The 25,858-nt window shown below is 37.0% G+C and overlaps 1 protein-coding gene across 2 annotated transcripts in view; it reads left to right on the top strand.

Moving 5' to 3' along the window:
- The window catches only part of ITGA8 (integrin subunit alpha 8), a 173,607-nt gene extending 148,333 nt beyond the window's left edge, over nt 1-25,274 (top strand). For both annotated transcript variants that reach the window (XM_081297410.1, XM_081297409.1), the window contains 3 exons: nt 13,473-13,574; nt 22,549-22,671; nt 24,329-25,274. In XM_081297410.1, coding sequence (XP_081153536.1) covers nt 13,473-13,574; nt 22,549-22,671; nt 24,329-24,415 — 312 coding nt within the window. In that variant the 3' untranslated portion in view covers nt 24,416-25,274. The remainder of the gene's footprint in view (nt 1-13,472; nt 13,575-22,548; nt 22,672-24,328) is intronic.
- The last annotated feature ends 584 nt before the right edge of the window (nt 25,275-25,858 follow it).

Below are 25,858 nucleotides of genomic sequence, written 5' to 3'. Positions count from 1 at the left end.
CTACTGCTCTGGATAAGTCCATTAATTGTCTGCATTTTAAAAGTTTAAAAATATCTTTTATGGCAATAAAATGAAATTCAACTAAGTAATTAACTACCATATTTTAAGACCTTATTGATTAGGCAGTGTTCTTCTTTAAAACACTAAATTACAACTCCAACCAAATCTATGCATTCTTGCTCATTTTTTTAAGTACTAAAAAACTCACCTGGTTCATTGTGCCACTGAAAATTCTTTTGAGCCTACCTATAAGCATAGAATTTTATTTCTCTATATTTTCATGATTTCTACCATTTAAAATACTTCTCCCATCTCTCAATTCTTTTAATTTTGTCCCCAAAACAAATAAGAAGAAAATTAGTTACTTTTTAAAGGTCATTTGGACACCTTCATTATCATCATTATCATCATCTTTTATCGAAGGCAAAGCTTTCATCTCTATTAACATGTTGCACTGGATAATCCTGCATTGTTGAAGTCATCCATTCATTACAGGAGACTCCACAGCACTGCCTCCTAACCCACTTGTGACAACCCCAAAGTGTCTTCAGATATTGACAGTTTCCTGGGGGCAAAATCATCCCCAGGTTTGAACCACTAATCTCTCTCTCCCTTTTTTTTTTTTTTTTGGCCAAAACATTATTTATATGTTCACTTAACAAATATTTATGGAGCACCTACTGTGTGCCAGGCACTGCCTCACAGGGAAATATCAGTGAGCAAAGCAGATGTAGCACCAACCTTCACAGAGCTGTCCCCTCAGCAAAAGAGTCGGAAGTGACAAAACCATGCATAAGCCTGTTTTAGACAGAGATAAGTGCCCTGAAGCCAGTAAAACAAGGTCACAGGATTGAGTGGGAAAGGGGGCCGCCTCTATAGGGAAGGTGGGTGCAGGATCTCAGGAGCATAATGTTGTTTAGTCAAGTACAGTAATAAGCAAAACTAAACAGTTCATTGGTAAATCTTAGAGAAAACAAATGAATGAAAACACAAAATTCGCCAGAATAGTAAGTATCTCCTGAGTAGGGGCCATTCAGGGAACAACATAGAGAATGTTTCAAAGTATTGATGGTGTTTCATTAAAAAAAGTCATGTACATGTTCATCTTGGATTTTCCCTATCATCATATGTTATAAATGATGATTTGTATTTGCCCTATATTCAATTGAACAACTTTCATTCAAAGGAAAATACCAGAAGGACTGAGACAGTTTGGAATCTACTATAATAGTTCAAGGGAGGAGGAAACTAGGAGCTCTTTTACAATTTTATAGTTCTGACTGTATTAGTTACCTATTGCTGCATAAAAATAATTTCCCCCAACTTGGAAATTTAAAACAATAAGTATTCATCCTTTCACCCTGAAAGTCAGGAATTTGGCCACAGCTTAGCTGGGTGCTTCTGGTTTGGTGTATCTTCACTGAATGATACAATTGAAATGTCAGTGAGGGCTGAAGTCAATCTGAAAGATTGACTGGGGCTGGAGGACCATCCACAAGATGGTTCAAGGACATGCATAAAAAGCTAGTGATTAATGTTAGCAGAGCCAGGTCCTTGCTCCGTGGACCTCTTCAGATGGTGCTGATTGAATGCCCTCCTAACACAGTGGTTAACTTCCCCCGAGCAAGCCAGGAGAGAGCAAATCTTGAATGTCTCTTGTGACCTAGCCTTGGAAGTCACATTCTGGCATTTCCCCAATATCTTACAGTTCATGGGTATCACCCCTGTTCAGTATGGGAGGGACCCACATACAGTTGTGAAACACCAGGAGGCAGGAATCACTGGGGCCTCCTTGGAGCCTGGCTACCCCAATTACATTAACCAACTCTTTACTTTTCTGCTTTTTTTAAGGTGAAACTTATCTCAAAGCATAAGTCATAAATCCTGTTCTTTCTCTAATCAAATGAAACTAGAAACAAATGATTCTATCATAACCAATATGTCAGTGCCCTAAAAGCTGATGTAACAACCACAAACTGATTATCTTCAAGCTACAGACATTGACCCTCTCAGTCAGAAGTGTAAAACTAAGGTGTGCATAGAACGGGTTCCTTCTGCACACTGAGAGAGAGAAACCGTGCCAGGCCCCCTCCTGGCCCCTGGTGGCTGCCAGCCATATTGGCATCTGGTAGCCTACAGACACATCACACCAGTATCCTGCCCTGTCTTCATATCACTTCCTGCTCTATGTTTTTGTCATCTTCTTTCTGTCTCTTCTGGGGACATTCACTGGATTAGAGCCCTCCCTAATTACTAAATGCTCATCTCTAACCTTTCCTTAACTACATCTGTAATGATGTAGTTATATTAAGGTCATATTATGAAATTCTGGATGGCCATGACTTTAGGGGAGACATTATTCAACCCACTCCAGTCAGCAGTCCAACATCCCTACTGAAAGCTTTGCTACTCCATTTTGCCACGATATTTTAATTAATTAATATTGTAAGTATGCTTTTCTTTTTCCAGTACTGAGAATTGAACCCAGGGTCTCTGGCTTGCTAGGCAAACTATCTACCACTGAGCTATATCCCCAACTCTTTTCAAATTTTATTTTCAGACAAGGTCTCCCTTAGTTGCCCAGGCTGGCCTCGAATTTCTTCTCCTGCCTCAGCCTCTGGAGAAGCTGGGATTATAGGCGTGTGCCACCACACCCAGACAATACACTGTTTAAAATGTCACTAACCTTAAAAGTACAGGGGGAAGTGATTAGTTGGGTTTAAGGCATTTGGGGTATAACTATTTTCTTTCAGTTCATTACATACTTTTAAAAATATACTCTCAGGTACTTCATCACTAATCTTGGGCAGATTTTCTAATCAGAATAAAGTTATGGTGACTCTTTTGTATTTTTGGTAAACACTGGCAAAGTGTGTTTTTGAATTTTATTTATTTTTATTTATGTTTTTGGTATTAGGGATTCAACCCAGGATGCTTAACACATCCCCAGCCCTTTTTATATTTTATTTTGATACAGAGTCTTGCTAAGTGGCATGGGGGCCTCACTAAGTTGCTGAGGCTGGCTTTGAACATGTGCTCATTCCTGCCTCAGTCTCCAAGTCACTGGGATTACAGGCATGCAACACCACACCCAGCAGAATTATATATACACACCTTCCTCTGTGAAAACTACCCATAATCAAAGTGGTAAAAACTACATGCACACATTAGAACAAGTTCTAGGAGCCCTGACCTTGATTTCCTCTGTTTTTGCTATCTTTGGTAGATACTGGGTCAGGAGGCAAGAGCCTGGTGCTATTCCTGACTAGCTCTGTGAACTTTCATGGGGCTTTTTTTTCCCCATTTGAGATGAAGGGATTGGGCTAAAGGCTCCTTTTATTCCTAAAACTTTACTGATGTATGGGCAGCTCACATGGAACCTCTCCTAATAAGTTATTTATAATGTTTATTCTGCTTAGCTTAAGTCAGCAATAACTCGGCATGCTTTATTAATAGCCTCTTTTGTATTATGTTTACACTTAGGTTGACTCAGAACAGACTATATCTAAATGGTTCTCTAAACTTGAAGAGCAGCCAGCCAACCTTTCCAAAGAGATATGTCTGCAAATAGCAAGGTTTCTATTGAGTAATCACCACAGCGCCAGGATAGTAAATGCTTGTGTGTGAATTGTAACTTCTTCTCACAAAAATCCTGTGGGATACATGTTATTATTATTATTATTATTAGCTGCATTTTACAGATAAGCAAGCTGAGACATGGAGATTAAGTGGCCTTCTCTAGGTCATGTAACTAGTAAGAGGAGGAATCTTTGAGTTTTTGTCCTATGTATGTTACCTTGCTAAACTGCTAGAGATTTCTATGTGATAACTACATGCTATAGATTTTTACATCATAATCGCAATTCTACAGGTTGCTAAACTAACTCTTCTGTTAGACTACTGTACTGTAACAACTGTATAGATATTTTATAAATACTACGTATTAAAGCTTTTTAGCTTTTTTAAGAATACAATAAATTTCATAACAAGCCATTTCAGAATCCAGTACAAACATAATTCTTGAATTATATTGCCCAATATAATGGTAATAGCCACATGTGACTATCTAAATTTAAAGTATTTTAATTTCAATAAAATTAAATATTCACTTCCTCAATGTCACTAATCACACTTCAAGTGTTCAGGGATCTCTCCTCTTAACTCCTCTACAGAACTGTGCAAAAATATTTCTGTCCTTGAAGAGAGTTCCAATGAAATGTACTGTTTTAGAACTTTAGGGAAATATGTTTCCCTTCAAACTTATAAGGTTATTTCATATGGTCAATTATCATATCTATGAATGAAGATTTGGACATAGTTGAATACTAGTTTCCTGACTTTTCTTATATCCCCTGATAAGGTAAGAATGAGGCCTCCTTTTGTTTCATGATGGTATCATCTGCTGCTTCGAAAGGCAAAAACCTTTGTCAAAAATCCACTTTTTTACTAAGTGCAGCATTCCAGGTTTGAGTAAACACAACCACCTCCTGCTCTCCCCACTAGCCAGCAAGGACAGCAAAATGATGTGATGTTCAGACTGAGGAGCAAAATGTGTTGGCTTTACTTCAAAGCTTGGATGTAATTAGGGACTGTACAAGTAAACTTTTGGATTCAGAACTGCTTAGCAAATAAAACATTGAAATTCTGCTATATACAATGAAAAAAAAAGTGGGGAGATTACATTCTTTGAAAGTTAAATTTGGAGGGAGTCCTCCTCAAATTTATAGCTGACCCAGGAATGTGAGCTCCTCTGAGGCAGGAAAAATGTTCTATCTTTGACTGTCCCAGCAGCCCTGTAGCACCTTGTCCAGGAAGCTATACCTGGCATTGCAATGGTTGAAATACCTGTGGACAAGTTCTAGGGTTGGCTGGACCATAACGTATTGACTATTCATTCAGAAGGAAACCAATCAAGCTAATCAGGAATGAAATCATAACAAATTATCATTCTTGGTCTAATGCTGATAACCCTGAAAGCAGCCAATATTCTGGCAAAGTTAACAGCATGTCCCCAGAAAACATGAACAAGAAGTGGCTTGAAATGTCCTTCTCTAGAAATGCACTTTGCTCAGTTTGAGATACAAAATACAGATGAATACATGGATAATCCTATTGGAACCTCTCTGCACAGCTGGAAAGGTCTTCAGTGAGGAGCTTTGGGTCATGTTTGCTATGACATTTGGCTTTTCTTCCAAATCTTTGCCATCTTGTCCTGCACCCAAACCACAAGCTGGTCTGGTTACGTGGCTTTAGTAAGGACTTCTTGTAGGCAAAGAAGTGATCATTTCACTTTCTTACCTCTCTCCAATGAAACACTTCTGGCTGAGATGATAAGGTTCTCAAATTGAGGAGAAAACCATAGCAAGGTTTTAACAATGTCAAAAAGTAGGCTTCCTCTTCACTCTGAGCCACATCCTCATTTGATTCTTTTGGTCCTAAGAGGCAGACAATCCAGGATACCAAGTGACAGAAACAAGTCCAAAGGGTCATTATTGTCTTCTTATTCCCTGTCCAAGATGATGAACAGCACTATTAGGTGCTCTCAGCACGGTTTCCAGCCCTCAGCCAAAGGTCAGGTAGCTTCAGAAGTCTGAGCATTGCAAGACCCTCCCCACACATTTGTCATAATTGATTTAGACTCAACCAGGGGAGAAGGTTTTGAAAATTGTCTCCTTCAACCCACATCTATGCCCCTTAGACATAACCAAAGGACATATTCAAATAGCTGAGGCATTTTGCTCTCTTTTATTTCTTTTGCTGATACAGAAACTGAGAACCCTCCTGGATATCCAGTAATAACCTGTTACCTTGTTTGATGCAGTTTCTATCATCAAAGCCAAACATAAATCCTTTCTCATTATAAGGAAATGAGAAGCAAGTTGCTTGCTATTCTGTAATTGAAAAATGCAGAAGCAAGCATGCACTCCAAAGAAGCTTTGCAAAATATTCTACATCTCAGAATATTACATATAAATCTTTGTGTCACTTAACATTTAATCTGTTCATTCTCTTGCCTTATAAAGGAAAGTTTAAACACAAAACTTTATGTTAAAATGTCAGATGGTTTCTTGAAGGGTCTTTCATAAAATTTGGAACTTTAAATGAGATAATAGAGAGAAAGCATAAAAAAGATAAGTTTAAAAAAACTATTTTCACCATCTAATAATTCCAAGAATGAAATTATTAGTGTCCCAATTATGAATTGTCATGTTAGATTTTTATTGTTTAATTATCTTTGGTATACATTTTTTAACACTAGTTTCTTCAAAGACTGAACAACAAAAATTATGTCATTTCAGAGGTATCGAAATAACATAAATTTGAAAATTATAATTAGCCTATTCAAGTCATATTCTTCTTTTCATAAATAATACGGGCTTCCCTGGGTTGCCCATTTTCCTAATGACACAACTTTTCAATCAAATAACCAGAACCACTCTACCACTTGTATTCCCTCCATTTGCTTCAGATTTCTCTGCCTTTTGCTGTTGCTTCTTATCTAAGGGTTGGAAGAGAGGTAGATTAGGGAACCCCAAGCCCATGCAATCTAAAGGTAACTACGCACTTCTCCTATGACTTTGAGCATGACATCATACTGAAATGAGGGAGAATGCTTTTTCCATGAAAGAGTTATCATTACAACCCTACAATTGAGGGACAAAGTAAGTATTTCAGTCTACATGTTTCCATTCTATGTGTGACATTCTATTCCAGAGGTCAGCGGAGTACAAACTGCATCTTCATTTTCCTATTAAATAAGACCCTGTGTTTCTTATTGAAGAAGTCCCTGGTAATAGAGAGACTGGCTAAACAGTAAGTTGTTAGCACAAGGAGTCAAACCAAATAACCTGCATCAACATTCTGAAGTCTTTCCAGGGAAAAGGGTCACTTCCTGGGATACCAGAAAAACTGGCATGAGTCACCATGTGTCTAACCGCACTAGTAGCCCAAATTTCTATACTTTCACAGTTTCTGCTTATTTCAGTATTTCAGTCTTGGAAGCCTAATACCAGAGAGGAATGCATTACTGCAAACTCTCTCTCTATTTGTATATGTTTATGTGTGTGTATGTATATGTATACACAGACACATAATATATTGAGGATTTTAATAGTTTTATCACAAAATCCAAAAGGAGATAAATATTTTCTTCCTCCCTAATCCAGGCTAGAAAGTCTACAATTCATGGTCGATGCAACTTGATGCATTATATTTATTTGTTCTGTCCCTTTGTAAACATGCAAATGGGTCTGAAAAAATGTTTTTATTTTAGCTAATCCTAAATGAACCCCTTGTCCTGTGATTGTTGCTTAAAATGGAAATTTCCTTTATAATTTAAAGTTTCTCCAGCAATTTCTTAGGTTTTGTCACCTCACAAAGCTTGGCTTCTGGGAAATGTTGAGTATTTAAACATGGGCTCATAAAATGGAAATGTGTTTTTAAAATAATTGTGGAGAGGGCTGGGGATGTGGCTCAAGCGGTAGCGCGCTCGCCTGGCATGCGTGCGGCCCGGGTTCGATCCTCAGCACCACATACCAACAAAGATGTTGTGTCTGCCGAGAAGTAAAAAAATAAATAAATATTAAAATTCTCTCTCTCTCTCTCTCTCTCTCTCTCTCTCTCTCTCTCTCTCTCTCTCTCTCTCTCTCCCCCTCTCTCACTCTCTCTCTTTAAAAAAAAAAATTGTGGAGAAGGAATTAAGCAGTTCAAAGGCAGGAAAGGGAGAGGTTTTGACCTTGACAGACATACTTAGGTACTTAACCACCTCAGAAGCCTCATCTCCTCTCCATTTGTTGCCAATAATTTTTATTTGTACCATTATTGTAAGCAAACCATTGTGCGAAAGTACATAATAGAGACAGCCAGTGGGCTTAAAAACCACAGTTTAAATAATGCAGTAATGACAGAGAAGGCAGGCATTTTTCTGGGAATTAATAGCTATCTGGGGTAAAAAGAAGGCCCCAGATATTGTCAAGGAATATTAAACAACCTGTTTTTCAGTCTTCAATCAACTCTAATATGGCAATGATTGCTATTATATGAGTAATTGCTGGATAGGAGATTACTTTTAATGTGAGAATATTATACTTGTTTTGTGAAAAGCACAATTGAAAGCATTCAGTTTTAAACAGGGAATCATTATTGTGACACTGCCCATAATTATTTCTTACAAATTAAATTCCCACCCATGCCACACCTTGGATCTATGATGCAGAACTAAGATCTTTGACATCAACCCAGCTGATCATGGTCTAATAAAACACATTTCCCATTCCTTGGCACTCCAGGGAATTTTTTTTTTTAAAGACAAAGATTCCTTTTTATTTGCCATAAAGGATAGAAGAAATTTTGCTTTTGGAGAATTTAAAACAAAGAACAGGCCGATGTAAGAGTTTCAGTCTTTATAGTTTCTTTGCCTACCTCCTAACTGACTCAGGCCCTAGGCTGTGTTGGTTTGCATGAGTGAATCGATAATGAAGGTAAGACCTCATTGTGAATTGAAGCCCTCAATATATATCACGACCTTCTCTTAAGACTTCCCAAACTTCCTAATTCAGTTAATGGAAAGTTGCACACCCAATTCAATAATTGAAAACATTAAGCCTTTTATAAGGTGCTCTCAAATGACTGGTACATGGGGTAGGATCATCAAACAGCCAAATCATTAGATGTCTTAAGTCATCCTCTATTCAGGTGGTCAATCAACCAATATCAATTAAGCCCTAGTGCAGAGTTCTAGGTCCCATGGAAGATTTGTACCATCTAGTTGGAGATAAAAGTATACCTAGGCATCATTTAACATTATTTTATGAAAAAGATAATAGAGATGCACTCAGAGAGATGTCTCAGGAGGCAATTTCATCATTGTGTAAACATAGTGTACTTAAATGAAGGCCACTATGATGCCACTTGGCAATATAATCTTATGGGACCACCATCATATACATGGTCCATTGATGACCAAAAACATCTAGATTTCAACCCTCATCTTTTATGTTATAAGAAGCTTTCATATTTTATTCTTTCATAAATGCAGAAAATCAAGTAAGAGCAAATCTTTTTAGCTAAAATTGATGCAAAGATGGAAGGGTCTTGCACAGTTTGTTTGCCAAAGATACGACTTCAAGTGAAGGAATATGATTTTCTACCAATCTTTTAAAGTGAACTTGGAAATGAACGAAAGCTTCTTTGTTCAGGGTTTGGGAGCATGGACATGCACTTGAGTATTCAACTAAAATCTTCACATACACAGAATGCCCAGGCTAAAATTTCCCCTGGGTCTATCAGTGAAGATGGTAAGGAATTAGATTGAAATTGCCAAGTACACAGAAGATTTTATGAGCAAAGATTTCCAAACTTTATTTTTTAAAATTCTCAAAGATAGAAATAAAAATCCAACTTTCAGTTAAAATGGAAATATCAGCAGAAAAGAGAACAGCAGAAGAATGAAACCTTCAAAAGAATTTTTTTCCAAATGAATAGAGCTATTTACCCTGAAGGGCTCGAAAGAAAAAAGGCCAGATATATAGTAATTTTAAGTATGTAAAATTTGTATCCTGTGACTTGTCCTTATCATATGCGGAAAATAGGATTTACCAAAGAAAAAGAAAATTCAGCCATAGGAAAAAAATAAGCTTCATAAAAATATATGAGCAAAATTATTACAATCCAGATTACTGAATTGGCCTCCAGAGACCCAGCACTGAATCTTAGATAGTGATGTGCTAGTAACTGTTTAATAAACTGAACTGCTCTTTGGGAGGGGAGAAAAAAAGCTCTGAGGTATAACTTGTGTTGATTTCCATGGTGTAAATGCTTTCATCATGGCTGTTTTCAGGCTACCAACACAATGTCAGTGAATACAGAGGTGGGAAGAAATGCTCAGTAGCACACTATTATAAATATGATATTTATTTAGTCATACATGGCATTGGGAGCATAGATAATAGGAAAATGTAATTAAAATGATTAGGTATTGAGTTTTGAGTATTCATTACCTTCCAAGAAATACAATGGACTTACATTTACCTTGAAGGTTTAATAATGCCTTTGTTTAACAACTGAGCACCAAAATTTTTGAAATTTTAACAATTGGCTGTCAAGAGCCTTTATGAGGCCAGCTCTAGCACAGCATTGGGTTTAGTCACTGTTTCAAGTGGAGGAGAGTCACAGAAGCATAAGTTCTCAAAGCAACTTTCCTAAGTTATTCCCAAATATTTTCCCTTTGACTTTAATCAATAGTTAACATGATTGTTTCCTTTGCTGTGAAGAAAATTTTTAGTTTGATACCATCCTGTTTATTGATTCTTGATGTTATTTCTTGCTGGGAAATTCAGTTCCTAAATTGACATGATAGAAAGTTGGGCCTGTATTTTCTTCTAGTAGACTCAGGGTCTCTGGTCTAATGCCTGGGTTCTTGATCCACTTTGAGTTGAGTTTTGTGCCGGGTGAGAGATAAATTTCATTCTACTATCTATGGATTTCCAGTTTTCCCAGCACCATTTGTTAAAGAGGCTGTCTTTTCTCCAATGTACGTTAATACCACCTTTGTCTAGTATTTATGTGGATTTGTCTCTGTCTTCTATTCTGTTACATTGGCCTTCATGTCTGTTTTGGAGACCATAGCATGCCATTTTTCTTATTATAGCTCTGTAGTATAATTTGAGGTCTGATATTGTGATGTCTCCTTCACTTTTTTTGTGGGGGAGAGGTACTGGGGATTGAACTCAGGGGTACTAGACCACTGAGCCACATCCCCACTCCTATTTTGTATTTTATTCAGAGACAGGGTCTCATTGAGTTGCTAAGTGCCTCACCATTGCTGAGGCTGGCTTTGAGCTCATGATTCTCCTGTCTCAACTTCCCAAGCTGCTGGAATAATAGGTGTGCACACCTCGCCCAGCTTCCTTCACTTTTCTCACTAAGGATTGCTTTGGCCTTTTGTTTTCCAAATGAATTTCATGGCTGCTTTTTCTTTTTCTTTTTTTTTTTTTAACATTTAAAAAAAGCGATTTTATTTTTTTGATTTTTTGTTGATTTTTTAAAAAAAATAAATGACAGCAGAATGCATTACAATTCTTACTACACTTATACAACACAATTTTTCATATCTCTGGTTGTATATAAAGTGTGTTGACACCAATTCGTGTCTTCATACATGTACTTTGGATAATGATATCTATCACTTTCCACCATTCTTGCCAATCCCCTGCCCCCTCACTTTCCCTCCCACCCCTCTGCCCTATCTAGAATTCATCTATTCCTCCCATGCTCCTCCTCCCTACTATGAATCAGCTTTCTTATATCAGAGAAAACATTCGGCATTTGTTTTGGGGGGATTGGCTAACTTCACTTAGCATCACCTTCTCCAGCACCATCCATTTACCTGCAAATGCCATGATTTTGTTCTCTTTTATTGCTGAGTAAAATTCCATTGTATATATATATATATATATGCCACATTTTGGCGAAAATGTGGGGGAAAAGGTACACTCATACACTGCTGGTGGGACTGCAAATTGGTGCAGCCAATATGGAAAGCAGTATGGAGATTCTTTGGAAATCTGGGAATGGAACCACCATTTGACCCAGCTATCCCTCTCCTCGGTCTATACCCAAAAGACTTAAAAACAGCATACTACAGGGACAAAACCACATCAATGTTTATAGCAACACAATTCACAATAGCTAAACTGTGGAGCCAACCCAGATGCCCTTCTGTGGATGAATGGATAAAAGAAAAAAAAAACATGGCTGCTTTTTCTATTTCTATGAGGAACATCATTGGAATTTTAATAGGAATTGCATTAAAACTGTATAGTACTTTTGGTAGTATGGCCATTTTGACTATATTAATTCTGTTTATCCAAGAACATGGGAGATATTTACATCTTCTAAGGTCTTCTTTAATTTCTTTCTTTAGTGTTCTGTAGTTTTCATTGTAGAGGTCTTGACTGTATAACTTTTGCTAGTAAACAGATGGATCTGGAGACTATCATGCTAAGTGAAATAAGCCAATCTCCAAAACCAAAGGCCAAATGTTCTTTCTGATATGCAGATGCTAGCATACAATAAGGGGAGATAGGGCTGGGAAGAATAAAAGTTCAGCAGATTAGACAAAGGGGAATAAATGGAAGGAAGGCAGGGATGGGATTAGGAAAGACAGTGGAATTATTCAGAAATAACTTTCCTGTGTTCATTTATGAATGCACTACCAGTGAAACTCCACATCATGTACAACCACAAGAAGGGGATCCTAATTAAATAAGTTATATTTTAAGTATGTATTAGATGTCAAATTGACTCTACTGTCATGTATATCTAAAAAGAACAAATAAGAATGAATAAATATTAAAAATAAATAAAATTTAATATAAGAGCCAATTAAGCAAAGAGAACTTTTGGGAACAATCTATCAGAAACATTGTATGCTTGTAGGTCAGTGGTTCTTAACTGGCAATTTTGCTCCTGGGGGGACATTTGGGAATAACTAGAGGCATTTCTGATTTTCACACTGGGGCATCTGGTGGCAAGACATGCATTGAAGCTGAGAAACCTGAGCCACAATCCCAGCCCAAATGCCTGGGTTCTTGATCCACTTTGAGTTGAGTTTTGTGCAGGATGAGAGTTAAATTTCATTTTACTACCTATGGATTTCCAGTTTTCCCCGCACCATTTGTTGAAGAGGCTATCTTCTATCCAACATATGTTAATAGCACCTTCGTCTAGTATGAGATAAGTGTATTTATATGGATTTGTCTCTGTCTTCTATTCTGTTCCATTGGTCTTCATGTCTGTATTGGAGCCCATAGTATGCCATTTTTGTTATTATAGCTCTGTAGTATAATTTGAGGTCTGGCACTGCGATGTCTCCTTTACTTTTGGGTCTTCAGTACAAAGTGACATGTGATACATTTCTTATGAACTAAGTACACAATATTTTCCTCTGTCAGATAACAAGGATTTTGTAACTCATTGTGTCTGCCCTTTATACTTCACTCGCAGTAACTATATTAATCCTTGTGCATTTTTTAGGACCCTTATTTTCTGCTTCATATTAATCATATATACAAGTCTTTAATTAAAAAGGTAAATTATCCTTAGAAATAGGAAGGGCGTGAATGGTTCATTGGGTGTTTGGATGGATGAATGGATGGACGGATGTTTGAATGGAGTTTTGTTTTTTTTTTTTTTTCCTACTTCTGGTTCTACAAGTAGTGCTTTCTTTATTTTTTCTTTTTCTCTCTTTCTTCTTTTTTTTTTGCCATATTTATTTCATGTCTCTTAAGCATGAAAACATCACAAAGATGGCTGAGTTGTGCATGCTTTGATATATGAATGGATGGATGGGTGAATGGAAGGAAGAAAAAGGAAAAACAGTAAAAGAAACACTGAAAACAATTAAGTGGCTACCAATAGGACTTTTAAATGCTTTATAGGAAATACACTTAAATAAATATTTTTACTTTCAGAGAAAAAATGATCCCTATGCTCTTGCATCCCTGGTGTCCTTTGAAGTTAAGAAGATGCCTTATAAAGATCAGCCAGCTAAACTCCCAGAAGGAAGCATAGCAGTGAGTATCTTTCAAAAATACACAGGCACAAATTACATCATTAAAGTCATTTTTAATCACTGTTTAGGATGTGCTTGATTTAAATGTTTACATTGAATTGAGAAAAGTTTCCCATTTTTACTTCACCATTTTTTATTTCAGTCTAGAAATTTTCTAGTGCCTTTTGATCCGGTTTTTAAACTTCCAATATAAATTTCTACCTAAAAAATTGCAGTGTATTACTAATAGTATTCATTATCTATTAATCAAGCCATTTTGTTTCAGAGAAATTCAGATAGCAATGATCATCATAATGAAATTGTACTTAGTCTTTAGTTGTAATGGCAGCAAGGTGAGTCTCCTTGGTGAGAGAAGAAACCCTTTCTTAGGGCAAGTTAGCCATGGACTGGCTACATGGCTTTAAGAGTCACTACTTCCTCTCTGTGCAAAGAACCATGATTCTGACCTGGAAAGGAAAAAAAAAAAAAAAAAAAAAAGAGCACACAATGAGCTTCAGTTGAATGAAATTTCCTTTTTTTAAAATAGGGCTTATTAAACATCACTGACACCCAAAGTCTGTCACAGAACAACTTCTGACATCCTCAGAAATGTGGCAAGGGCTATACAGAGGGATGAAGGTGTGGGTGATAGGGGACCAGCAGGCACCATTACCAAAACTGTGACATTCAAGTTGTGAAGTTAGTCAGAAACCTCTGAAAAACAGACTGCTCTGAAATACAATATTAAGATTTCAGCTTTCATCTCTTGATCATTTCATGGGTACTTACAACCCCCAGATTGAACTCTCTGTTATACAAGGTGTGGTTGGCAGTCTGGAGCCTTGGCATCACCTGGGAGATGATTAGAAATACAGGAACTGGCCTCACTCCAGACCAGCTGAGTCCCAATCTACATTTTATCAGAATCATCAGTGGATCCATAAACACACTCCAGTTTGAGAAGCACTATGTTAGATGGTGTATAAGTTGGTCCTATTGATATTTCTTTCTACCTGGGTCTTTATTTATTACTTAATTGTAATAGTTAATCTTTATCACCTAATCTACTTTTAGCAATTTAAATTAAACTGATCCATTGGTCAATGATCCAACTTTGACCAATGGGTTAATGAAACAAAATCATCACTCCTGCAGCTTTAAAAATACATAAATATAAATATATATGTGCTAAGATTTCATCCCACATATCTGGACTAGGTAGACCTGAGGTGGGGTCCTGGTGCTGTGCTTTAAAAGCCTTACAAGTAAAATTGATCAAATTGTGTTCTATGCTTGTATGAATACTTCACAATGAATCCCACTGTTGTGTGTAATTAATATACACCAATAAAAGAATTATTAAAAGCCTTACAAGTGCAAATTGTGTAGTGGAACCAGAGTTAAGAACTTAAGCACAAGCAGGTCAGATCACCTAGAAGAAAGCCTAAGGCTTGCAAGATAGAGCCACTCAGATTTGATCCTGGCTCTGCTTTGCTCCACTTAGGAAACCTTCGGGAAGTCACTTAACTTCCCTAAGGCTGTTAACCTCATCCACATGTTGGCATTATGAAGGCAATTTTTTAAATTATGTACATAAAGCTCTAATATTGTACGTGGAACGGGTAAATCTCAAGTCTCAATGAATGCTTCTAACATTCCTCAATGTCTTACTTTCTCAGTCAGCCCACATTAATGATAATCAAGATTTGCACAAAGTATTTTGAAGCCAGCATGGCCACATCTTTCTTTGTTTACATCACCTCTCTTTTTCTCATGACATATCTGCTAAAGCTTAGATTTATGTTCCACCCAGAAAACAGAGGCTTTGGGCTTTTAATATAGAATGTTCATCCAAAGAGGTTCAAAGGCTTATCGCTTGAAGGGAGATAAATCCAATCCCTTTTGTTTTCTCTGAGCACGTGTTCCATAACAGAAACACATGTTACAGTTGATTCCATCAACAGAATAGCATCTTTCTGTGCTGGCCACAGGTGATGGCCTGCTGTTCTCAACTCATCTCAAAAGATCCATGAAATGATCAAATGCATGCTTCCTCCAACCCGTCTCTGGTTACAATATTGTGAAGAAATAAAAGACTTATTATCTTATATAGATGATTTACCACACCATTTAGGTAAAGGTTATTGAAAAAACATTTAAGAATGGAAGAGCTTTCAAGTCTCCCAATATCAATCTGGAGATTTTGCCAGTACAGAGTTAGCTGTGCAATACAGGCAAATAGTTTTTCCATGGATTGAGTTGAGAGAAGAACTCTGGTTGGGGCTGGCAGACAATTTTTGCATCAACATCTTTTCAAAGATCTTGTTGTTCTCTCAAAAAAAGACCAGCAGAAGAGAATTGCTGTAAGGTAGTAAAATCCATTGGAATGGGTAGTTTTAGAATCGTCAGAGTTCCAATCAGCCACTGGGAAAAGACTTTGTAATGAGACTAAATAATTTGTTCTCATTTTCCCAGATATTTGTGCAGTATAGTTAGTTTGTACATCTTTCCAACATGGTCCTAATTCAGCCATTTCTTGAGCCTATGTAAGCTTTACATATAGAAGAAACTAGCAATTTTCATCTTCTATTTGTATAATATCTGTGTTTATAACAAATGATGCCTTCATGCAGTGTGACATGTGCCCTGTTCACAGGTGAGGCAAAGGTTGTAGAAGTCAAAGGGAATGAGAGAACACTGAATCATTATAGCACAGCAGAATAAAGATTACTATACTTTTTTACTGAACATTATTACTAAACACTATTTTGGTTTACCAATTGTTATGGTTTGACTATGAGGTGTCCCCCAAAAGCTCTGTGTTAATGCATGAATGTTCAGAAGTGAGGTGATTAGATTATAAAAGCAGTAGCCTAATCAGTTCACCCTAGTTTGAATGGACAAATTGGGCAGTTAACTGTGGGCAGGAGGGGTGTAGCTAGAGAAAATGGGTCACTCGGGGTGTGCCCTGGAAGCTTTTATCCTTCCTATGGTTCCTTTGTGCCTCTCTCTTCTTTCTGTCTGCCATGAGTGGAGTAATTTCCCTCTACCATGCCCTTCTGCCATGATGTTTTGCCTAGCCTTAGGCTTGCAGCAATATAGTTGGCCCACCAAGGACCAAACCTGGAAACCACGAGCCAAAATAAATTTTCCCTCCTCGAAGTTGTTCCTATCAGGTATGTTGGTCAAAGAGATTCAAGTCCAACAAAGACCCCAGTGAACCTTGACATTTGCATGCCATGTCACTAATGCCCAATTCTGTAATTTACATCTGGAAAAAGTATTTGTAGTGTAATTCCAAAGGGACTCATTATCAAATATTTTGTGAAAAAACCTTATTTCAAAATTCATATGTAAACTTCAGATCCATTTGATTTTAAGAATTGTTAGCAAAATTTCAACACCTGACAGTAGAATCCTAATATTAAATAATTGGTGTATAGACTTACTGCAGTGACTACTTACCTTGTAGGAGCAATCTAAATGCTGAAAATGAGGTCAGATCCACTTGGTGTTATTATTTTGTTCTAAATGGCACTGTAGGTAGGGTGGCTTGGTACATTTATTTAAAACATTCTTCTGACCCCACCAAAGTATGTTTATACAAGATTTTATGATACATAAATACAGATGTCAACATTAATTACATTTGCAAATACAAGGAGTTTTTTTCTTCTAACTTGGTATTTTTTGTAAAAATATACAAAAACATATCATAAATGTCTATGATAAAATGTAGACATTAAAAATTTATTTGTGGTCTTTCAACCATAATTAAAAAAACAAGATTTATGACATGATGAAGGTAAGATTAAATTTTTCCTATCTAAGATCACTTTAAGAAAATCCAAACCACTTATAATTTATGGATTCTACTTCCTAAACTTGCAGATAATAAGTGAATTGTTAAAATTGTATGCTGTACTTTAAGTAACTATAAGTGGTCCAGTGTGGAAACTGCCAGTCATAGGTGGATATGTGGCCAGTGGGACTGAAGAACTGAACTTGTAGCTTGATTTCATTTATACTCATTTAGATGTAAAATGAAAAACTTAAGCAAAATTAACTACTTCTTCCATTAAACATTGCTTCTTTTTTTTTAGGATTATATTTCCCTTTAACCATTGAAAATTTAGCCATTGTTATGTGTTACTGGTGTATAGTGCACACTGGATTCAGAGACATTTAAAGAAATAAAAATAGAGTGTTAGATATCTTTTAAAATGTTTCTACCAATTACATATTTAAATGATAATAAGTTTATTGAAAATAGATAATAGTTAATACTTAGGGTTAAAATATATTAAAGTTAATGTCCCCTATTTGTTTTCACCCTTGTGTGGCTACTAGAAAATTGTAAATTATACATATGGCTCATTAGGAGGAAGCTATAGCCAAAAATAATACAGAGCTTCAGAGAACACAGAGCGTTTAATAAATAATGTTTCAAACCAATGAAAGAGTCTTACTGTAAATTGTTGCTTAGTCATTAGAAGCCCTAAAAATCTTCTGTTTATTATCTGGTGGATCCTTCAATCCAAGATTCTTGTGGGCTTGTCAAGATGAGCTGTGAGACAAATATAAATATTAGAAATAACAAAGTTTTGGTATTTGTCAACATTTTACTTCCTGGCTCAAGCTTCCCCCAAATTAGCCTGAAATTCCATAGTCCTGGCACATATTTAAATAAACCTTGGTCCTATAAAAGTGATTGATTCAACTCTTTTCTTTTAAGCTGACTGGCAGTTTAAGTCTCTAGTTTATTGACACAGTATTGAGTTTCAGGAAAAGCTATGTTTTGCTGGTTTCCACATGCAGGTGAAATACCCCCTTGCCATTGGCAGATTTACAAACGTGAATGTCATGGAACTCCCTAGTCATTGTCCTTCCAGAAGGATCTCTCTTTCCAAGATGTGTGTGTATGTGACTTTTGTAATTATGCATTACATTTAGCTCTTCCCAAGGACAGAGCCTCCACATTGCAAGTCTGCAGAACTGCTCTGGGTCACTATTGTTGATTTTCTGGATTTGCACTGCCCTTGGTGTAGTGACTTTATGAATATGCACCAAAAAGCCAAGAAAGGGCTGGGGCTGTAGCTCAGTGGCAGAGCAGAGTGCTTGCCTGCCTATCAAATGTGAGGCACTGGGTTTGCTCTTAGTACTATATAAAAATAAGCAAATAAAATAAAGGCATTTGGTCCATCTACAACTACAAAAAAAAAAAAAAAAGCCTAGAGAAAATTTAGGCAGACACCAAGGTGAAGGAGGTCTCTACAGTTGCAGCCACCTATAGACTGTGATTGGGCCATCTCAGTGCCATATGGCTGTCATTTAGGCAGAGAGTGAGGAGGAAGAATGCTGGCACAGAGAGACCCCCCAAGCTTGTCTTTTAATACTGTGTGTCCCATTCCCCTGATGAACTGCACAGGAATACATGTAGGCAATGTATAGACACGCTTCATCCTAATACTTGAGAGAACTCAGAGAAAAGGTATGAAGCGGTACTTTTTAAATGAACTTAATGTTACTGGAAGCAGACTGGCAACTATTTTGATAATGAGAATTTCAGATTTTGGAACTGAAAGGGAATTTCAAAATTTTGGATCATGACATAGTGATCATTTCCTTACAGACTGTTTTAAGGCCCTGCTGTCCAAATTTTGGGAAGTAAAAGTAAGCAAAAAGCCAGCAAGTTTTATAACTATCCCCATAAAGTAGTACCCTGCTTCAAGGGACTCTATTAAACATATCTTGATCTATTTCATGTTTTATTTGTACATTTTCATCACTATTGCAAAATAACCCTTCAAATGTCTTTATTAGCTCTTTGTAAGTGAACTTCCCTGCCTCTTTCTATAGATAGACCAGTTTTATAGACAATGCATCAAAGCCTGCTCTAGCCAAGTAGCAGAGGCACCTTGCATGCCATAACATTTCCTACTATTAGGTGAACAATGTGAAGAGTCTATGCCCCTTATTTCATCTCCTTCAAAATTTCCTTAACTTACAAAGATAGGATTGCTTCCGAAGTTTACCATGAAATAGTAGGAGATAACTTAAGATATTAATTAGGTGAATCAGGAAACTAAAGATTCTGAAGCATCTGTTGCTTTTCTTACCATGAATTTCCCTGTTAACAAATCTGGCTCTTAACAATTTCCCTGTTAGCAAACTTGGCAAGCTCCAACACAGGCAAAAAACAACAACAATGAATTTTTTTTTTTTTCTTGGTGGACTAGAGCTTAGGGAGAAAAAACTTTTATTTTAAAAAATTACCAGAATTGTCCTTGGCTCCAGATTTCTCTCTCCTGGGTCATTGTAACAGGACTCTGAGCAGATGATCGCTACTGTTCCTTTCTTTTCCAAAATTCTGAAATTCTCATTACCAAAACTGTGTCAGTTTGCTTCCAGTAAAATTATGTTGAAATACTACTCCATGTCCTTTTCCAGAATACTGAAAATGTTAGGATTGGGCAGTGATTTCATGTGTATCATCAGATGTAACTAACCAAGGCAAAGAAACATAAAGAGAAATCATCTAGGTTCTGACATGCTCATGTAGTCACATATACACAAAGGATCATCTTAGAATAAATTACCGGAGCTGTAGAATCCAAGTGGCATTGCAACCATTTGGGGTCCTTAAAATGCTTTTTTCCAATATGCGAACCATGTGTCTCATCCTTGAACAGTGGCAAGCAGCAGTTATGATGCCATCATTGGGACAGAATGTCACCCTTTCTTATTGATGAAATGGGGAAAATGCTAACAAGGAACATTAATAGGCAAAGGGAGAAAGTGTAGTGGTAAGTAGATTAAGGCCAGCCTTTTTCTTATTTAGAAGGTCTGTCAAGTCTCTGGCACTGCTGTCAATGTTGAGTGACTACTGATCTCCCTATTCTGTGGATTCCATTGTTTAATCTGGATAAAAATGATACCCAGGGCTGTAGATCCCAGGACTATAGAATCAGTGAATTTGGGCATCACCATATCTGCATATAGGGGAAGTGAACTGAAAGGGGATGAGCAATTTAAAAACCAGGACAAGCTGAGAAGACCATCAGCAAGGTGCCCACATCTAGTTAAGAAGGCAGAACAGAAGAGGGAGCATGGTTAGGGCCCAATACTTGGGTTCAGGCTATGAAAATATCCAGACATTTCCTGCCAGGGCAAGTTCCATAGCCACCAACCTTAGTCATGATTGTATCCTCTCCTGATGAGTGGGTTGTAGAATTGTGGTCTAGAGTTCTTGGGCATGTTTCAGGATGTTTGGAATCATGATTCTTTCAAACAGCATACTTAAAACTAGGAACACACAGACCATTAGTGAAAGCCATGCTTACTCTCTGTTAAAACCTGGCATGCCTATATTGGTGAGTAACATTTGAGTCCAATAATTTTTATTTTCTTTCCCAAAAGGTTTTAGTAGCATGGCCATGTCTCTCCTTGCTTTTTCTGGGGGCAGGGAGCAGTCTGCAGCTTCCTTGCACAGATTCCCAGCACACAAGCAATAGAAGTGCTTCTTCCGTCCACTCCGGGAGGCAAGGATGGGTCATAGGGTGTGGAGCATGCCATCCAGCTAGAAAGGTCTCATTTTCCTCCAAGCTCCTTCACAACAGTGGGGAATGAAATGGGATCCAATATCCAGATGCTTATTTTAATTTTGCACCCAAAATTGGATTTAGCATTGAAGGGGGCTCCAACACATCAAGACGACATTTACTTTGTTCACTGCCACATCAACCTAGATAACATCAGAGATTCTCCAAAGGACAATGGTATTTACTTGAGAATAGAACAGCAGTGCAATGGAAATGTGCAAGCTGTAGTAAACAGTAAGCGTATTTAAAGAGGTTGCAGCAAGGCAAAATGTTTAAAGGCAAAAACTGGGAGGATTATATAAAATAGGGTGAAATAATAATCCTGAACCACAGAGTCTTTAAATAAGCTAGAAGAAAACAATTTTACAAAGCTGTTTGGCCGGCAAGTATCTGTGCAATTTTAGACTGGCATCCCCTTTGTTACTAAATAAATTAAGCTGAAAAGGGGGTCAGCAGGTGTTCAAATCTAGTTAGAAATCATCAAGAAGGTTAGAATTCATCTAATCTAATCTGATCATTTTACAGATGATACAATTGAGTCCCAGAAGAACTAAGCAATTTCCACCACTAACAATTGCCAGTCGTGGGACTCTTTAGATTCTATGCTCTATCAGTGAAGGTCTCGAGACCCCAGTATTTGAAACCCAATTTAAAGTTCTTTCTTTCCACCTTGTTGGTTCCTGGTCTGCAGCAACACACGACTAAATTAGTCAGGGTCACTCCAAGTGAATTGGGCTAGCTAATAAATAATAACAGGCACAGAAAGTAACTTTTCCTTGGGGTTCAGAGATAGCTCCTCTGCCCCAGTTCCCACTAGGGAAGTGGGAGGGGCAGATGAAGCATGTCTGAAACCATCCTATTTATTGAGGGGAGCTCTTCATACAACATCCCACCCAAAAAAAACTAAGGGGTAGTATTACAAAGGAACAAGAAGGCAGCCCACTCCATTGGGTAACACCCACTCCCAAAGTCTCACTCCCCTGCTGAGTGGAGATGGGGATCCACCTGCTTCCACACAGGGAAGCCAGTCTCCACATTTCCATCCCTCAAAGCTAGGGGGCGCTCAGCTACTATATGGCAGCTCCCAACACTGGTCCACTTCTCCCTGTCCGCGTCCACGCCCCCTCTCCCCCCACCCCTTGCCCGTGACAAGTCAATCAGTCATGAAGCATCTATCATTAAGACTTTCACCCCATATGCCCAGACCTGGACATATGCTTGTTTTTTCAAGTCCGTGTTCAAATGCTTAATCTCACAAATCTCTCCTTAAAACGATTTCAGTTATTATATGGATCTGTTCAGAACTATCCTCAGTGTTATACAAGCAATTGCGGCCTTATTTCACCAAAGCATTTTTTCAAAGTTCAAAGCTTATTTGCTTTATTTTCATTTCAGATTAAGACCTCAGTTATTTGGGCAACCCCAAATGTATCCTTCTCCATCCCACTGTGGGTCATAATACTAGCAATACTTCTTGGATTGTTGGTTCTGGCCATTTTAACCTTAGCTTTATGGAAGGTAAGTTGATTTCCTTTATTTTTACTTTTGAACTGCAGAAGTCACTCTGCAGATATTGATAGAAAGATATTATTAGGGATTTTAAAAGGTAATGCTAAAGGCATCATTTAGAGGTTTTGAAAGATATAAAGGATATAAAGGGAAAATTGTGTTTTATTTGCTTTAACATATTGATTTGTTTGTGTGGCTCATATTTAAGAAAAAAGGGGGTATTTGTTGTTGGTTTTATCTTGAGATTTCTTGTGAATAAAAATATAGAAACTTAGGCTTTATTAACTAGGTAGGACCTGTGATCTTCTGTCCAATATTCTTGGAGTGATAATGTTATTATGAAATTTCATTGACCAAGATCTTAAGCTTCTTATTGACATTGTACTATCAGTAATCCTTTGAGGGTTTTTTTTTTTCTAAGCAATGCACTGATGCAATTAAAATGTCCGTTCTAATTTTTTAATTTTGATTAATTAAGCCAAATGGATCATGCATATCATAAGGTGCTTGAACTTATTTTTTAATCTTGCCAAGTAATTTGTCTTTATTGGGATCCATAACTTATTCTGTAATGTGTTATACTGAGGTTTATTCTAAAAGTCTGCAATGGGAATTTAATGCTGGCCCCAAAACATGTACAACTGCCAAGTCCTACAGAGCTTTCCATTCCAAAAGAGAAACAATGCAATGATTACATGACTATAAGCTATTTCAATCACATCTTAATTAATCACTATTGTTGTGTTTCCCTAAAAAACATTGCATATTTTTATTTTGAAACAATTTGTAGCATGCTTAACAGACCCATAAACTGAAAGAGTCTTGGCTCCAGTGAAAGAAAGGTTTTTCTAATCATTATCACCTATTTTGTGCCATCCTGAGCCCACATAGTCAATGGAACATATTTAGAAATGACTTTTGTATTATTCTGCTATTTTTATAACTTTATTTCCAATAAATATAAAGTACAATCCAAAGTACCAAATGACAGAGCATTCTGCTAACAAAACAAAAAAAGCTCTTGTTGGGCTTCCAATACAAGAAACAATAAATAAGAATTGAGGTTCCAGATTCCTAGGAAAAGATACATCCTCCTTGGTGAAATTCAAGAGGAAAAAGATTCTACAATCATCTCTTCCCAAGTTAATCTATGTAAAGTCACTAAAATGCCTAAAAAACAAATCAGCTCTCCCTCTATGTACTGCATGTCCCACCCAGTGCAGAGGGATATGTAGCACACTTTCTTCCTTTAATCCACCCCATGGCCTCCTACAGAATTCTTCAGGAGATAATGTCCCTTTTGTGGTCAACAATTAGCACTGTTGCTGACTCAGCAAAGATGCAGAAAAGCAGATAGGGCATCCTTGGGACACACTGCTGTAATCCCAGGAGAATATCCAACAATCATGAGTGGTTGGTATAAAACAAGTACTTTCTACCACTACTACCCAAACACTCTGCCCTCCTGCCCACCTTGACCCATACCATAAATTCTCTCCAGGTAAACAACATGCTACCTCCTCCTCTTAATTTGGAGAACTGGGCAGATTATATTCACACATCCCCAAGTTCCTTAGGAAATACATAAAGTGAAAATTCTTCAAATGAGGGAACTCCACAGGTTCCCCAAATGGCTTGATTTTATACCCTGTTTTTCTTTTCATAGTGCGGGTTCTTTGACAGAGCAAGACCTCCTCAGGATGATATGGCTGACAGGGAACAGCTGACCAGTGACAAAACTCCTGAGGCGTGACAAGGAAAAGCAATGACCAAAAACCCAAACACTGATCCTGTTCAAAGAAAAGAAAGGACATAAGGGCTAAATAAAGGCTTTCCTGTACCTGCCAGTGACCTAGGAATTGTAGGGCCCCTGAGATTATCACCCCATCTGCTCCACACTTTAGGAAAGTTTCCATAGAGCCCGGAAAACCTTCTGGAACAAGGAGATGCCTACACTGTAGAAGCAATCAGCATCATGGAAGATTTCTTTTGCTTTCCTCATTCCATATTTGACAGACATTTTGAAATGGTTGAAATGGGAATGAGAATTCAAGTTGTTGTCCAGGTCAATCCAACTTGAGTTGCAAAGTCGAAATGTCAGAATCACTATAGAATTGGGGTGAACTAAGAATGAACTGTCCAACACTACTGTATCCAATGGAATATCTGACATCTCCCTATGGAAAAGAAACATTTTGAATGAAGTGATGGCTCAGGGAGATAAGCAATAGTTGTCGGTACTGTGAAAGTACTTTTGAAATGACAAAGATCATTCTGTAAGCGGGGAGAAATTTTTATTTATTTATTTTCCATTTCTCTAAGTTCAGATTCTGGTTATCTAGAGGATTTGGAAATTAAGATTTGGTTAGCTAGTTTTCTGAATCGCTCACCTCTTTTCCTCCTATGATAACCACTTTGTGCAGTAACATTAACAGACCATATTAAGAAAAAGCAAATTGATATTAGAAGTTTGTTTTATTTAATATTTTCCTGCCTCATACCAGAAATCTCTACTATTCACACTCTCTGAAACTCACAGCTGCTTCATTTAGCCTAACAAAAATGTTGCATTTTTATTTCCTTTCATATATATATATATTTTTTTTTTAATATTTCCACTCACTTAGTTAATACATGATTTTCAAGGTACTCATCACACTATGTGGTGTTTTAAAGTAATGGTAAAATTTCTAGAGTCCATTAATAAAAAAGAAATTTAACAATATGGATAAACATAATTTTTAATAGCTATAAAAGCAACACCAATATTTACCTTAGGATTAAATACCTGTTTTCCCTGCTATACTTCATGCTTGTATACACAGAGAAAACATGTTGAAGACAAATAGGATGGAAACATGTAAGTTATATAGATGTGAGACAAACCTAGAAAACTAATTCCTAAAGATTTTATTTAAAGTTGCTTATTCCAACTTTATTATTCATTTTTTGCTAATCTTTATAGTATATAACCTTGGAGGATAATCTTTTATTTAAGCTATTTTCCCATCATCTTTAGTTTAACCATCAACACTTTTGTTTAAAACACTTGTAAATAATCCATAATCATGTGTAATATTATCATTTTGAAATAAGAATGGCTAGCCAAATTCATAGTCTGCACAATTTTGTATACTTTTTTGTATACTTTTTATAATAATGGGAAATTACTATGAAGAAATGCTGAACAAATTTT

Source organism: Spermophilus citellus (genome assembly GCF_964194105.1).
Source record: "Spermophilus citellus genome assembly, chromosome: 6".
Taxonomy (NCBI): Eukaryota; Metazoa; Chordata; class Mammalia; order Rodentia; family Sciuridae; genus Spermophilus; species Spermophilus citellus.
Note: the sequence above shows the minus strand (reverse complement) of the source record. Positions and strands in the feature narration are given on the sequence as shown.